The sequence below is a fragment of the Bos mutus genome, chromosome 22, assembly GCF_027580195.1.
Source record: "Bos mutus isolate GX-2022 chromosome 22, NWIPB_WYAK_1.1, whole genome shotgun sequence".
Classification (NCBI taxonomy): Eukaryota; Metazoa; Chordata; class Mammalia; order Artiodactyla; family Bovidae; genus Bos; species Bos mutus.
Genome location: NC_091638.1, coordinates 55,845,628 through 55,859,869, shown reverse-complemented (window position 1 = coordinate 55,859,869; position 14,242 = coordinate 55,845,628). Strand labels below are relative to the sequence as shown.

General features: G+C 45.6%; 1 protein-coding gene across 6 annotated transcripts in view; it reads left to right on the top strand.

Moving 5' to 3' along the window:
* VGLL4 (vestigial like family member 4) overlaps positions 1 to 14,242 on the top strand; it is a 156,590-nt gene that overhangs the window by 12,917 nt on the left and 129,431 nt on the right. For all 6 annotated transcript variants that reach the window (XM_070360450.1, XM_070360454.1, XM_070360452.1 and 3 more), the window contains exon 2: positions 565 to 641. In XM_070360450.1, coding sequence (XP_070216551.1) covers positions 578 to 641 — 64 coding nt within the window. In that variant the 5' untranslated portion in view covers positions 565 to 577. The remainder of the gene's footprint in view (positions 1 to 564; positions 642 to 14,242) is intronic.

Genomic DNA, 14,242 nt, shown 5'->3' with positions numbered 1-14,242 from the left:
ATGCCATTTAACTCACCAGTGGAATTCACACAATTTTCATGACTCCATTGCATATTTTAAGCTCCACAGCTTTGTAGAGTCTCTTACCTCAGGAGGCAAAAGAACAGAGCGATTCAGTCGTTGTAATTTTTGCTAAAACTAACAAACCAACAACCACCACCTCTGCAACAAAAGTGTTGCTGGTGTCATGCTGTGCTCATAGAGTAGCTTTTGTTCTGAGAAGTGATTTTACTGGGTACGTCTGGACAGGCCTGCTGTTATACGTACATGTAAACATTTATAAGCACAAAGAACATGGGCACGAATATTCACAACCTCCCTTCTTTTAGTCCTGACTTGAGCTGCTTCCTGGAATTGGCACGGTTTGGCTCAGTGGACAGAATGGAATTTAACCCCTTTGTCTGTTCCCGAACCGCGTCTGTTGGCTTTCATCCTGGGCCAGAATTAGTTTCATCTTCAGCCTTGGGATCTGCATTTAATGGAGGAGTCACCATCTCATGGGTAACTGCCAGAATTCTAGAAGAATCTTTCAAATTCCTTTTAAATTCTTCTTTTCCCTTCTAGGCTCCAACCAGGAATGGAGACCCCATTGGATGTCTTGTCAAGGGCCGCATCGCTGGTACATGCTGATGACGAAAAACGTAAGTCAGGAATCCATTCTAAGTGCTTTGCTCCTCTCCCCCCTTGCCTCCTGCAACGTCGTAACATCAGGTGTTTCTCCACATGGTTTCGGGGCTGCACGCTGTGAGCCTGGCTTGTTTTCTTCAGAGATAAACAGCTTGGCGTCCTTATTTTTGTTTTCAAGAGCCAGAACATGTCAGTCTTGTAAATGATATCTTTGGATTCTAGGGCTTCAGCTGTTAACCTCAGGAAGTCCTTTCCTCCGAAAGATTCTCTTAAGCGGGATGTGGAGTAGAGATGCTCCTTCCGTGTGTCTCCAGAACTTTCGATAAATAGGTGTTTGTCAATAGACTGATTGACCAGCAGAGAACTAGAGACGTGAAGACTCATCCAGAATCATCTGTCATTGGAAGTGTGTGTATAATTGGAAATAGTCGTGCAAATCCCACCTGTACAGCTGAGAGAGGATACATACTGGGGTGGGGAATGCCCACATACTGGGGTGCGGTGGGAGAGGGGTGGAAGAGGGGAGAACACCGATGTTGGAGGGTTGCTTGCCACTGTGTTAAAGCGATTTTCCTGCTCCTCCTCAGGCACCTTTGTTTTTAAATGCTATTGTTCACTGTTGATGTTTGCAGAAATGACCGTTTTCTGTGGAAGCCAGGTCGAGGGTTCTTTTTTCTAAGCCCTGAAATGCTACTAACAAAAGATTTTTTGAGGTGGAACTTTCATACATGGTAAGTTGTGGAAGGAGGAGCAACTCTCTGGGTTAGTTCTTGACAAGTTTGGCAGCTGGAGCACACGTTCCTTGAGACGTGAGATCTGCTTTTTTGCTCGCTGGTAGGACTTTTGTTTGTCTAAGCCTCAGCTCTCTCGCTAGTCACAGGAAATGGCAAGAGCTGCTTCTGAAGTCTTTGTGAAGATGACCTGGGCTACTGTGTGTGCAGAGCTTGCCGTAGCCTCAACTCCTGGGGCCGCTGCCTTGCCCTGTCCTGCGCGCGCTGCGTGGGGCCCTCTGGTGGGACCTGATCTACTCCTTTATGTTATTACAGCGTCTGCAGCGTCGTCCCCTCCGCTGCCACTCACGCACGACCATCTTTAGATGAGTGAGTGCATGAAACAGCCGTTGAAGTTTGTTTTTTTTCCCCAGCCTCTGACATAATGTACATCTGTAACTGTCCCTTCCTAAGTAACTGAAGCTCAGGGATGTTAAGCATCATTCCCAAGGACATTGAGCTCCGCACTGGCAGCTCAGGTTGTAGACTTTTTATCGAAACAACAGCAACAAAAACCCCTTTATGCTGCTAAGATTGCAGCAAGTGTTACTGACTTGAAGAGCTGGTTACAGATTTCTTTAAACATTACTATAGCCAATTTAGAAGCTTTAAAAAAAAAAAAAAAAGACAATGTTTTGAGTTTCTCTGTTTTGTGATGTTGAGTTCGGATCAGTAAAACAGCATCGTGTTTGTGCATATGAAAAATAAGTGATGCCCTTGGAGTGGCTTTTGTGTCCTGAGTGTAGAGAGGGTGAGTTCCTTCTCCTTCTCTACTACGTTCTTGGGTTCCCTCCCGGAGCCCAGCTTTAGGATCCGTCTGCTCAGCCTGGAGGCCTGAATAGCGAACAGTTGTGTGAGCAGTACTTGTGGATAAGGGGCATTTCTGGGTGGGCAAGGGCAGTCCTGCCTCCATGGAGCTTGCATCGCTCGCTAGTCGTGTCCGACTCTCTGCGACCCCCTGGACTGTAGCCCACCAGGCTCCTCTGTCCGTGGGATTCTCCAGGCAAGAACGCTAGAGTGGGTAGCCATTCCCTTCTTATGGAGCTTAGGAACCGATTTCTGCATTGACTCTGGCGGCTGTGAAATGTTCAGCAGGGGAGACTGGGCGTGCTTGTGACGTAGACGCCACGCGTCTGCGGTGTCTACAGCATGGGAGAGCTGTTTTCACAGAAACCGAAGGACGCTGCCAAGGGAGAGAGGAGTTCTTACCTTCCTTCTGCAATGAACACGGTATTAGTGCTTTAAGAGGACAGATGGATGCCTGTGTAGGTCAGAAGGATCACAGGGTAGACTTTGTTCTGGGCTCCAGTTGGTTTCACAGTGGGCTGGCGTGGCTCTGGGGTCCCCTCTGTAATGGTTTCAGCATCTCTGGACCACTTCTGACATTTAAAGATAAGTGGGGGGAAAAAAAAGTTGAAAGATGTCTGTAATTGTTAGTATTAACATGGGCAGCGTTTTTGAGAAACTGTTTTGCTATGGTGCTCTGCACTTCACCCACAAGAGAGCAGAGCCCAAGAACCAGAAATTCACTGTATTTTTTTGTTACCTAGCAGTGTAAGGACATGAAAATTCAGGCAGTTTATAGACAGAGCTGAGCATTAAGTTCACAGCCTTTCTGTAGATTTCTTCAGACCCATTTGAGCTTTTTCAGCCTGATTCAGCGCTCTCTGCCCTAGATTAATTCTGTTTTAGCTTCTGTTGTAAGTTGCTCTTATACTTTACATTCTCCTCCACTTTAAAAAAAGTTTTGTGTATGTAATCTGATGTGGGTGTCTTATTACAAGCAGAAAAATGTTCTACTACTAGAGATCAGGTTTCCAGCTCATGTGGGTGACCTCTGGTTCTCTTTCCTTTTGCTGCTGGGGAGCCAGAGACTTGGGCATTTTTGAAGATGCTATTAGCATTTGGAGGAGAACAGTATCTGTTAGGAGCTGAGTACTTAATACCTGATAGCCTTAAGGCTTCGTTATGTCTACCAGTGAAGAATCAAAGAAATACCTTAACCGTACACTGCAGAGATAAAGTCAATAGTGAAATGGTGGTTTTGTGGAAACACAATAGCTACTTATCTGGATGGCCTAGAAGGAATACGCTTACTTAAAATAATTATTCCACTGCTCGTGAGACATTGATTGAATCAGCACCCTGAGTAATCCTGGAAGGTACTTAATGAAAATGCAACACGATGGCCAATTTTCCATGTGCTTGAAGAATCTCTCTTTGCAGAGATTATTAATACTGGTGCTGGGAGCACACACAATAGTGTGTGCTCGGTCGTGTCCAACTCTTTGCGACTCCATGGACTGCAGTTTTCCCAGGCAAGAAGACTGGAGTGGGTTGCCATTTCCTCCTCCAGAGGATCTTCTTGACGCAGGCATCAAACTCGCATCTCTTGCGTCTCCTGCATTGGCAGGAGGGTTCTTTACCGGTAGCACCACCTGGGACCTCAACCTTTTACCAAGCCTATTTTTTAGGAGTCAAACTTTGAGGAGAGAATTCGAGGACAGGACGCATAGGCACCGATGTTTATATTAGTAACAGCACCTGGGTGTGTCTGTACCGGGACAGGGCACTTCACCATGATGTGTACAGAATGTTTTCTTTTTGGTAATTTTGTTTTTATGTGTCTTGATTATGAGTTCTTTTATCTGTTGACTTCCTCAGTTAGGCTGGAATAATTTTAAGGAGCGTGTAGCTTTCTTTTTGAGGATTCTGGTGGCGGGGACAGTACCTTTGTTTCATCTAACGAATACTTACATGATCTGAACAAGCCAAATGAGGTTAGCATGAGTGACTCACGGAGAGCGGTAGGGAAAAAAGGTGGCTTTCACAGTGTTGCTGTTGCATCTGCTCCTAGAAACTCAGTGACTCCTTGTGTGGTGAAGGTCACTGAACACTGACTAATTGATGAAGCATGAATTACCGCTATCCTTCCAGGGAAAGCATTCCTGGGAGCACTGGCTTTTTGTTATCATGGGGACTGATGCCCCACATGTGTGGACATTTGCATTGTATAGATTCTGTTTGGAAGAGGAAATGGCAACCCACTCCAGTATTCTCGCCCGGGGAATCCCATGGACCAAGGAGCCTGGCAGGCGATATCCATGGGGTCACAAAGAGTCAGACATGACTGAGTGACTAAACAACAAACAGGGTTCTGTTTGGGGCTTCCCCAGTGACGCAGCCATAAAGAATCTGCCTGCAACGCAGGAGATATGAGACTCTGGTTTGATCCTGGGTGGGGAAGATCCCCTGGAGGAGGAAATGGCTACCCACTCCAGTGTTCTTGCCTGGAGAATCCCATGGACAGAGGTGCCTGGAGGGCGAGAGTCAGACACGACCAAAGTGAGCACATGGATTCCAACTCGTCTGCACACCCTTCATGCCCCAGCGGTTAGTCAAAGGTTAAATCGTAAACCTATCGATTTAACGGTAAAGAGGAGTCGCGCTCGCACTCTGTCTTCTGCGATGGACTTCTGTCCTCCCGGGTGGCCAGCACTGCCTGCCGGTCAGGTCACCATGTGTGTAGATCCTGGTGCCATAGGCGGTGCCTTCCTGTGCCCAGAGCAGCTAGAGACGCCCTGCATCCTCTCTCTCTCTCCATTCCTCCCGTCTTCTTGTCTTTGCTGTCTGCACCTGACACCGTGGCTTTCCAACATTTTGGCCACGGCCCAGAAGAAGAAAAGCTTTCACCTTGTGACCCTCGGGCTCATACTGACATAACTGATAGAACAACTTCATGAAACAGTTCTTACCTTCACTCTTGCACAGTTATAGCTTGAGTTATCTGTATTTCTTTGCATTTTACTTTGAGTAAAAATTGGGTCATGACTCATTATGTTGACTTGAGGATCTGCAAATGAACTGGGTGGGACCTGTGGGTGAAAAAACATGATTTGGTTTTTTATCTCCTTCCTTGGATAAACTTGCTTCTGGCTCCTCCGTTCATGTCCTGGGGAGCTTTGACTATCCGCTGGGGCATGAAGGCTGTGCAGAGGAGCTGGAATCCTTGTGCGGCTGGACGGGGTGACGTCATCACATTGTTCTCGGTCGAGAGCCCTGGAGGCCTTGGCACACCCACTCAGAGCGAACAGGACTGCCCCTTTAGAAGCAGTGCTGCCGTAGCCTAAGGCTGTCCTCTTCTGATTTTTAAAGTCAGTGCTCAAGAAGGCGGTCACTCCCCTTCGGTTAAGCCTGTTTAGGTCCCTCTTGTTCCCCCAAAGCAGGCTCCACTGAGACTGCCCAGTAGACCCTGATGGGGAGCCCGCCGATCAGACCCTTTGCAGCCTAAGGTGACGGCCTTGGTCACTGCATGTGTGCTGTGCACCTTTGTGCTCTAGCGCCTGTAGAGACACCAGGTATCCAAGACCGGCCTCCTGTGGCCATGATTTCCAGAGACCGGAGGGAAGGAGTGTTGGTAAGCATTCTGCAGTTGCCTCCCCAGCATGGGTCCCTCCCCCCAGGTGTGAGTTACTGAGTCACTGGTCCAGTAATACTCCTCGGGGACTTCTGGGTCTGCCTCTTTAACCAGGAGGGGCCGGATGCTTCTAGGTGTGAGATGAAGTGATTCTTGGGCTATCAGGATCCTTTAACCAGGTTCTCCGGTTGTTCATGGATGTATACTCCGTTGCGTCTGACTCTTCTCAGCCCCCTGGACTGTAACCAGCCAGGTTCCTCTGCTTTGGGATTTCCCAGGCAAGAATACTGGCGTGGATTGCCACTTCCTCCTCCAGGGGATCTTCCCAACCCCGGGATGGAACCTGGGTCTCGCGTGTCTCCTTCATTGGCAGGCGGATTCTTTACCTGAAGCGCCACCTGGGAAGCTCCCCCCGTTGTTTATAGTTCTCGTCCTATTTCCTTCTGTCTCTCTATATGTACGTATGTATGTATGTAGTGTTTGTATATGTGTACACACACACATATATGTGGGTTATTTTTACTGAAAATTTGACAACAAATGGCAGATATCATGCCTCTTTACTCTTTACATAAGTACTTACGTATGTATTTCCTATGAACAAGAACATTCTCTTGCATAACCACAGTTTGGTTATCTTTATTACAACGTGACTTAAATATACATAAGCATAAAACTGGGCATAAAATCTTTACGCGTATAGTTCTTTTACAACTTCATAGCCAGAACTTGAACCTATAATTTAAACGTAGCCCATAAAAGTTCGCCACGATCCAGTAGATGACGATAAATCCAGCTCTGCTAGCGTGTGGCGCCCGGCACTGGTGAGCCGCGGTCAGTCCCTTTGACGTCACCCTGCCCGTCCTGCCGTGTATCCTTTGCCACAGCTCCCCTGCCACTTTATCTCTGCAAACTCTTGTAAAGTATCTCCCTGCATATGTTATGGTGGCATAAACCGGTTTGCTTTTAGTGCAGAGACCTCCATTTCATACTAGGCTTGTTTCTGTCCTTTTCTTATGAGACCCAGGGGGAAAAACGCAAACACAAAAGTCACCAAAATCGTGTGCCAGCACTATGGTTATATAAACGGTGGGTGTCTCATTCAGGATATGCTTATGTCAGATTTTTTTTTTTTTTTTTTAAGTGTTCTCAGTGAAATACCAGTGCAAATGAAAACTCCTCCCGGACCCCCCAGCATCTGCCCGTGGACCTCAGTTTCAGGGTCACTGCATTATCATTCTCACAAGAGCCCTATTCAGGAGGTACTGTGCTCAGTCCCATTTTACAGACAAGGAAACAGAGGCGTACAGCGCCTAAATAGCTTGCCTAAGGATGCTTAGCTGGTCCTGGCGCTGCTGAGGTTTGAATTCGGGAGCCTGACTCTGAAGTCTAACCTCTCGTTCCTCTATTCGGGTGTCCTCAGGTGGAAGGCATTGAAGACACAGCTGTGGATTAAAAATAAAACTGTGTATGCTCCCTCCACCAATAAGTCAGCAAGAAGGTTTTCATTTGGCAAAGGCTTCCCAGCCAGTGAACCAGCATTTCCCGAGTGTTAGTAGCTGTGATCAGCCATGCGTGGAGGATGGGTGACGACCCCAGAACTTCTCTGTACGCTGCGCTTTCTTTCCCTGTGAGTACCTCAGTCTGCTCAAGGGGCAAATCTCAGCTCTTGCTGACACGGGCTGCTTGCAAAGAAACAGGATGCCTCACTGCCAAAGTGCCAGGCAGAGACGAGGTGACCGCTGTCCAGAGACGCTGAGTAAGGGAATAGGCTGGACTTGAGAACCTAAGGTTTTGTGGGTCTGCGTGAGTTTCCAGACTTGTTCGAGGCGAAGGTTCTTCTCCATTCTGCTTCATATTCCAAGCATGGACCATTTGGTGCTTCTGATCAGCCTCTAATAAACATCTGTAGATAATAAAGTAACCATGGGAGTAAAGGCTCATCTCTAAGGAATTAAGTTATTGAACACCAGCAAAAATGATTTCGCTCTAATTATCACCATTACTGCCAAAAACGTACCGAGTCAACGGAGTACCTCGATAATCCCTCTCGGTAATACTGTAGACTTTGCAAAACTTTTGCAGTAAGCTGAGTAGGAGGTGTCAGAGGGGAAAATGAAGCTTTAGGACTTTGGATGCCTAAATTAAGATTAAAAAAAAGAAAGCTTGAGGTACTTCTCCCCCCTACCTCAGTACCTTCATGTGCAATCACATGCTGCTGTGATCATCAGAATGTTGTTGTTTTGTTTTAATTGCTAAGGTGTGTCCCACTCTTTCGACCCCATGGACTGTAGCCCCCGACCCCCAGCACTTAATAACTGGGTGTCAGCTGTTGCTAGGTGGTGCATAGTCCTCCAGGGGATGAAACCACTGGTCCTGGAGAGCTGTCTTCTTTTCTGGGTTCATGTTCCCATGCCTTTTGATTCTCAAAATAAGGAGACTGAATTCACTGCCTTTTGTTTGTTAGAAAGCTTTCAATTGTATATTGGCGTACAGCTGATTAACAGTGTTGTGATACTTCCTGGTGCAGAGCAGAGCTGCTCAGCCGTACATGTGCATGTGTCCATTCTCCCCCAAGCTCCCCTCCCTTCCGGGGGCTACCACACAACACTGAGCACCGTTCTCTGTGCTGTACAGCAGGCCCTTGTTGGTTATCTGTTTAAACACAGCAGTGTGAACCTGTCGATTCTAAACTCCCTAACTGTCCCCCCCTGCCGGTAACCATAAGCGCCTTCTCTAAGTTTGTGAGTCTGTTTTGTTTTGTAAATAAGTTCATATCTATCATTTCTTTTTAGAGTCCCCATATAAGGGATTGGGTAGCCATTCCTTTCTCCAAGGGATGTTTCTGACCCAAGGATCGAATTTGGGTCTCCTGCATTGCAGGCAGGTTCTTTACCATCTGAGCCACAAGGGAACCCTACATAAGGGATATCATACGACAATTCTCTTTCTCTGTCTGACTTAACTTCACTGAAGGTTGGAGTTACGAATGTTTTGTGCGTTCAGTTATTTGCCTTTCATGAATAGTGGCAGTGAAAACGTCATTCTTCAGTAGCCCATTTTATTATACTTTAAAAAGCTGCATGAAACAATAGGCAGGATATATTAGGAGTTTATTGAAGACACGCACTAGGTGTCGTCAGAAGCTTTCATCAAAGTGCTTCCTAGGGTGGGCACCTGGCATTTAATCAGAAGGGCTGCCCTCCAAAAACAGATTACAAGTGTCTCTGCTATTCTTGTGGTTTTATATCTGACCAAATTAGCATATGAAATGTTAGCAATGGATCTCACTGGTGGAAATAATGGCCTGTTAACTAGCATAATGGTTGTTGGAAATAGATTCTTCCACTTAATAGCTCTTAAGACACTTGAGACTACTTTATTATGTTAACTTTAAATGAATATTTTTCAACCTTTAGAAATCCTTTCTTTTTCTCAATACACATAAAAACGTTTTTGAGCTATTTTAATGTCATTTGCAATTAAATTGAAAATATCAGAGTCAGAAATCCTTGGCTGAAATAAACACTGACCTTTTTTCATTTGATACCTACCTCGTTCCTCCGTCGCCATCCTCTCTTCCCCTTCCTGTGCCTTGCGAAGCCTTGCCCCAATCAGCATCTTGTCCAAACATCGGCAGCACTAGCAGCCCTTCTTTGTTGGGAGTCTTCCACACCATCACGTGAAGTGGCTGTCTTCTCCACACACCCCGATTCATCAGTGTCCTTCCTGTAAGGTGGGACACACAGACCTAAACAATGGTGGGTGGGTGGGTGGGTGGGTGTGTGTGTGTGTGTGTGTGTGTGTTGTGGTGGTGGTGGTGGTGGTCTGGGTGCAGTGCTCCTGGGGGTGAAGGGACAGAAGAGCGCAGACACCTGAAGCAGCCAAGTGTGGGAGGGGGGCCACGGGACCCCTGGAGAACAGAGCTCTTCCTCCCTTTCAGCGGGCAGCCCCTCACCCAGTTCCTGCCACGGCTGTGCCAGAGCTGGTTCCTGGGATGCGCCTGGTGGGCTTCCTCCCGTCCTCACTATCACAGTGGGAGCTTGAAATCAGCCCTGGTGGAAGTGCTGACACCAGACCATGGCTTTTCTGTTTTCTCTCCCTACAGAGCCAGTCCTTATCACTGGCTCCAGTTGACTACTTTTACATGTGAATGTGGAGCCCTGATTGTTGTAGACAAGTGAAGCCTGGATTTTTATGTGAAATTTCTAGGTATTTAAAATTCTGTATGAGGCCATCAGGAGTTCCCTTGCCAAGAGGGAACCAGTAAGTATGAAGCTAGTGTGTGCTTTCTGGTCTAGTCCCAGTAGTTCTATTAATACAACCAGATTTTTTTTTTTTTTTAAAGCAGCTTGCATCATCTTCTCTTCCCTCCCACTTTGTAGTTGTGAATTCCTGTAGCAATTCTCTACGAACTCAAAAGGGAGATATTTAATATTAAAACAGCTCCTGGTATCTTTCATGATCTCGATGTGGAAATGAATTTTCATATTTGTATATTTTTCTTCCCTTCCAGACTTTTTATTTTTAAAAGAAAAATGGCTGCATCTTTTCTTCATCTTTTGTTTTCTTAAAGATTTATGTAGCATACTTACAAAATGCTTGTTGACTTGGCATTTTATGTGGATATAATTTGTAGAAGCAATACATATGGGATTTACACTCTTAGAGAAATCGAATCCAGTTTGAAAAATCAAACTGTTACCTCCTCAGTGGCTTTTCGATCTATTGTAACTGCTTTTTTATTGGATCACGCTCTTGATTCCTTCTAAATGAAATGAGTAAATCTTCGCATTTGAAATCTGGGGAAGTTAGCATTTCTTTCTCTAGGACTGCTTTTCTCATCACATTTTTTACATACGTTCGTTTTTTTCCCCTGTGAAAAATACTGCTTAAATGTCCCTTCTTTTATGGAGCTTAACTTGTTTAACTAGGCTATAATCAGTTTTTATTAATGAACTAGACAAGGCATAAATCTGTTTTTTTTTCTTCTTCCACCAATAAGTAGGAGTTGAGAACGATGATTTTTTTTTTCAGTTCCCAGCAAAGTGTTAGCTTTAGGGTGCTCTGAATAAAATTAAATTACATAGGAATGTTTCATTTTGGAATTCAGGAGGATCAACTAGGTTTTTGGAGTAAAATGGTAGCCTGAACACATGTATCAGGCTCCTCTCTCACCAAAAACTCTGTAAGATGATGACAAAATAGACATTAAGAAAAATCTCTACCACTGCTGGAAAACTAGCTGGAAAACAAACCTTCATAACTCCAAAAGTTATAAGGAATTCCTGGAAAACTGAAAACAGGTGGGAGTAGATTGACAAAAGGAAGCAAAAACAAAAATAAAAAATCATAAGACACAGGTGCAAAGGTGAATTAAAAGGAGAACTTAACAGTGACGAGCAACTGCCAGTGAGAAGAGCCCTGGAGCAAAATTCAGGAAATTAAAGTATTCCATTTGTAACAGTGACCCCCCAACACCCCTCCCCACTCCCCACCCCAGCCAAGAACTTAGACTGTGCTCTCGAGAAAGTCAACATCCTGTTTGCGAGGGTTCCCCAAGTGGGTTTAGGGACCTGAGTGAGGAGCAGAGCTTAAAATCACGGTGGGCACCCACAACACACAGGGTGCTGGGGAAGGAAGCCTGAGCCTTCTGTAGGCAGTGTCTGCTAAAATGCTTCACACCAGAGGCAAGACTTCCTTGGTTTTGGCAGGTTTGTTTTTGTCTCCCCACCTGCCTGCTGCTTGGTCCTCATTCCCATACCATGGAGGAAAGCCTATCATTTGATGCGTCCTATACTCTTGCGTAGAGCCCTGAGGTTGAGCCTCTCCGTGAACAACCTCATGCCAGAAAGGAAGCCTGCTTCACGTGCGCTTGTGGATCGGCCCAGTCTTTTATCTTAAGTATGAATGAATATCACGGAGAAGGCAATGGCACCCCACTCCAGTACTCTTGCCTGGAGAATCCCATGGATGGAGGACCCTGGTGGGCTGCAGTCCATGGGGTTGCGAAGAGTCGGACACGACTGAGCGACTTCCCTTTCACTTTTCACTTTCATGCACTGGAGAAGGAAATGGCAACCCACTCCTGTGTTCTTGCCTGGAGAATCCCAGGGACGGGGGAGCCTGGTGGGCTGCCGTCTATGGGGTTGCACAGAATCGGACACGACTGAAGCGACTTAGCAGCAGCATGAATGAATATCAAGGGATCGTTGGACATTTGAGTAAAACAAATAGGATGAAAGAAAAGGCACGAGTCAGCACACTCGGGAATTTAGGAGGTGTGTAAATATATCAAATAAGGGCTTCTTAGGTGGCACTATTGGTACAGAACCTGCCTGCCAATGGCAAGGAGATGGAAGAGATGCAGGTTTGATCCCTGAGACTCCGCTCTGGGTTGGGAAGAGCCGATGGAGCACAGCAGGGCAACCCACTCCAGTGTTCTTGCCTAGAGAATCCCATGCACAGAGGAGCCTGGCGGGCGACAGTCTGGGGTCACAAAGGGTCGGACACGACTGAAGCGACTTAGTATGCAAGCGTGCGTTAAATGTAGTCTGCTAGGAAAAAGATGATTTAGAACAACAAAGTTTATGGAAGGTAAAGCTATGATTATTGAATTTGAAAGATTAAAAAGATCAGCTAGGTAATCAAATAGATATGATTAAAGACGAAGTTAGGGATCTTGAAGACTGGCAACAAAATGTTGTACAATTAGGTAAAGATACTAGGATCTTACACATGTGCCAGATTGAAGTTCTGGTGGGGTGAAGCCAAAGCAATATTGAGAAGAGAATGCATTTATTAGGAAAATGGGAAATAAGTGAGTCAAACGGACAACCAGAACAATAACAGCAGAAAAACTGATATCTGCTCTTTATAACAAAACAAAACAAAACAAAAAAACAAAAAGGAACCAGCAAACAAACAATAAAACCCCAAACTTTTTTTTTTTTTTAATGTTGTTTAGTCACTAAGTCGTGTCTGACCCTGCAACCCCGAGGACTGCAGCACGCCAGGTTTCCCTGTCCTTTCGTATCTCCTGGAGTTCGCTCAAACTCAGTATCTCATGCTTTGTCACCATGTTCTCCTCCTGCCCCTAGTCTTTCCCAGAATCAGGATCTTTTCCAGTGAGTCAGCTCTTTGCCTCAGGAGGCCAAAGTACTGGAGCTTCAGCATGAGTCCTTTCAGTGAGTATTCAGGGTTGATTTCCTTTAGGATGGACTGGTTTGATTTCCTTGCAGTCCAAGGACTCTCGAGTCTTTTCCAGCACCACAGTTCATCAGTTCTTCTGTGCTCAGCCGTGTTTATGGTCCAGTGCTCACATCTGTGCATGACTACTGGAAAAACCACGGCTTTGACTAGACGGACCTTTGTTTGCAAAGTGATGTCTCAGCTTTTTAATACACTGTCTAGGTTTGTCATAGCTTTTCTTTCAAGGAGCAAGCGTCTTTTAATATTATAGCTGCAGTCACCATCTGCAGTGATTTTGGAGCCCCCCAAAATAAAATCTGCCACTGTTTCCATTGTTTCCCCATCTCTTTGCCATGAAGAGATGGGACCAGATGCCATGATCGTTGTTTTTTGAATGTTGAGTTTTAAGCCAGCTTTTTCACTCTGCCATTAGGGTATCATCTGTATATCTGAGGTTGTTGATATTTATCCCGGCAATCTTGATTCCAGCTTGTGATTCATCCAGCCTGGCATTTTGCATGATGTACTCTGCGTTTAAGTCAAATAAGCAGGGTGACAATATACAGCCTTGACGTACTCCTTTCTCAGTTTTGGACCAGTCCGTGTTCCATGTCCAGTTCTGTTGCTTCTTGAACTGTATATTGGTTTTTCAGGAGGCAGATAAGGTGGTCTGGTATTCCCATCTCCTTAAGAATTTCCCACAATTTGTTGTGGTCCACACAGTCAAAGGCTTTAGCATAACAAAGCAGAAGTAGATCTTTTTCTGGTATTCTCTTGCTTTTTCTATGATCCAACGGATGTTGGCAATTTGATCCCTGGTTTCTCTGCCTTTTCTAAATCCAGCTTGAACATCTAGAAAATCTCGGTTCATGTACTGTTGAAGACTAGCTTGAGGGATTTTGGGCATCAGCTTGCTAGCATGTGAAATGAATGCAGTTGTTCGGTAGTTTGAATATTCCTTGACATTGCCCTTTTTGGGATTGGAATGAAAACTGACCTTTTCCAGTCTTGTGGCCATTGTGAATTTTCCAAATTTGCTGACATACTGAGTGCAGCACTTTCACAGCATCATCTTTTAGGATTTTAAATAGCTCAACTGCAGCTGCATCACCTCCACTAGCTTTGCTCAAAGTGATGCTTCCTAGGACCCACTTGACTTTATACCCCAGGATGTCTGGCGCTAGGTGAGTGACCACACCATCATGGTTATCTGGGTCATTAAGACCTTTTTTGTACC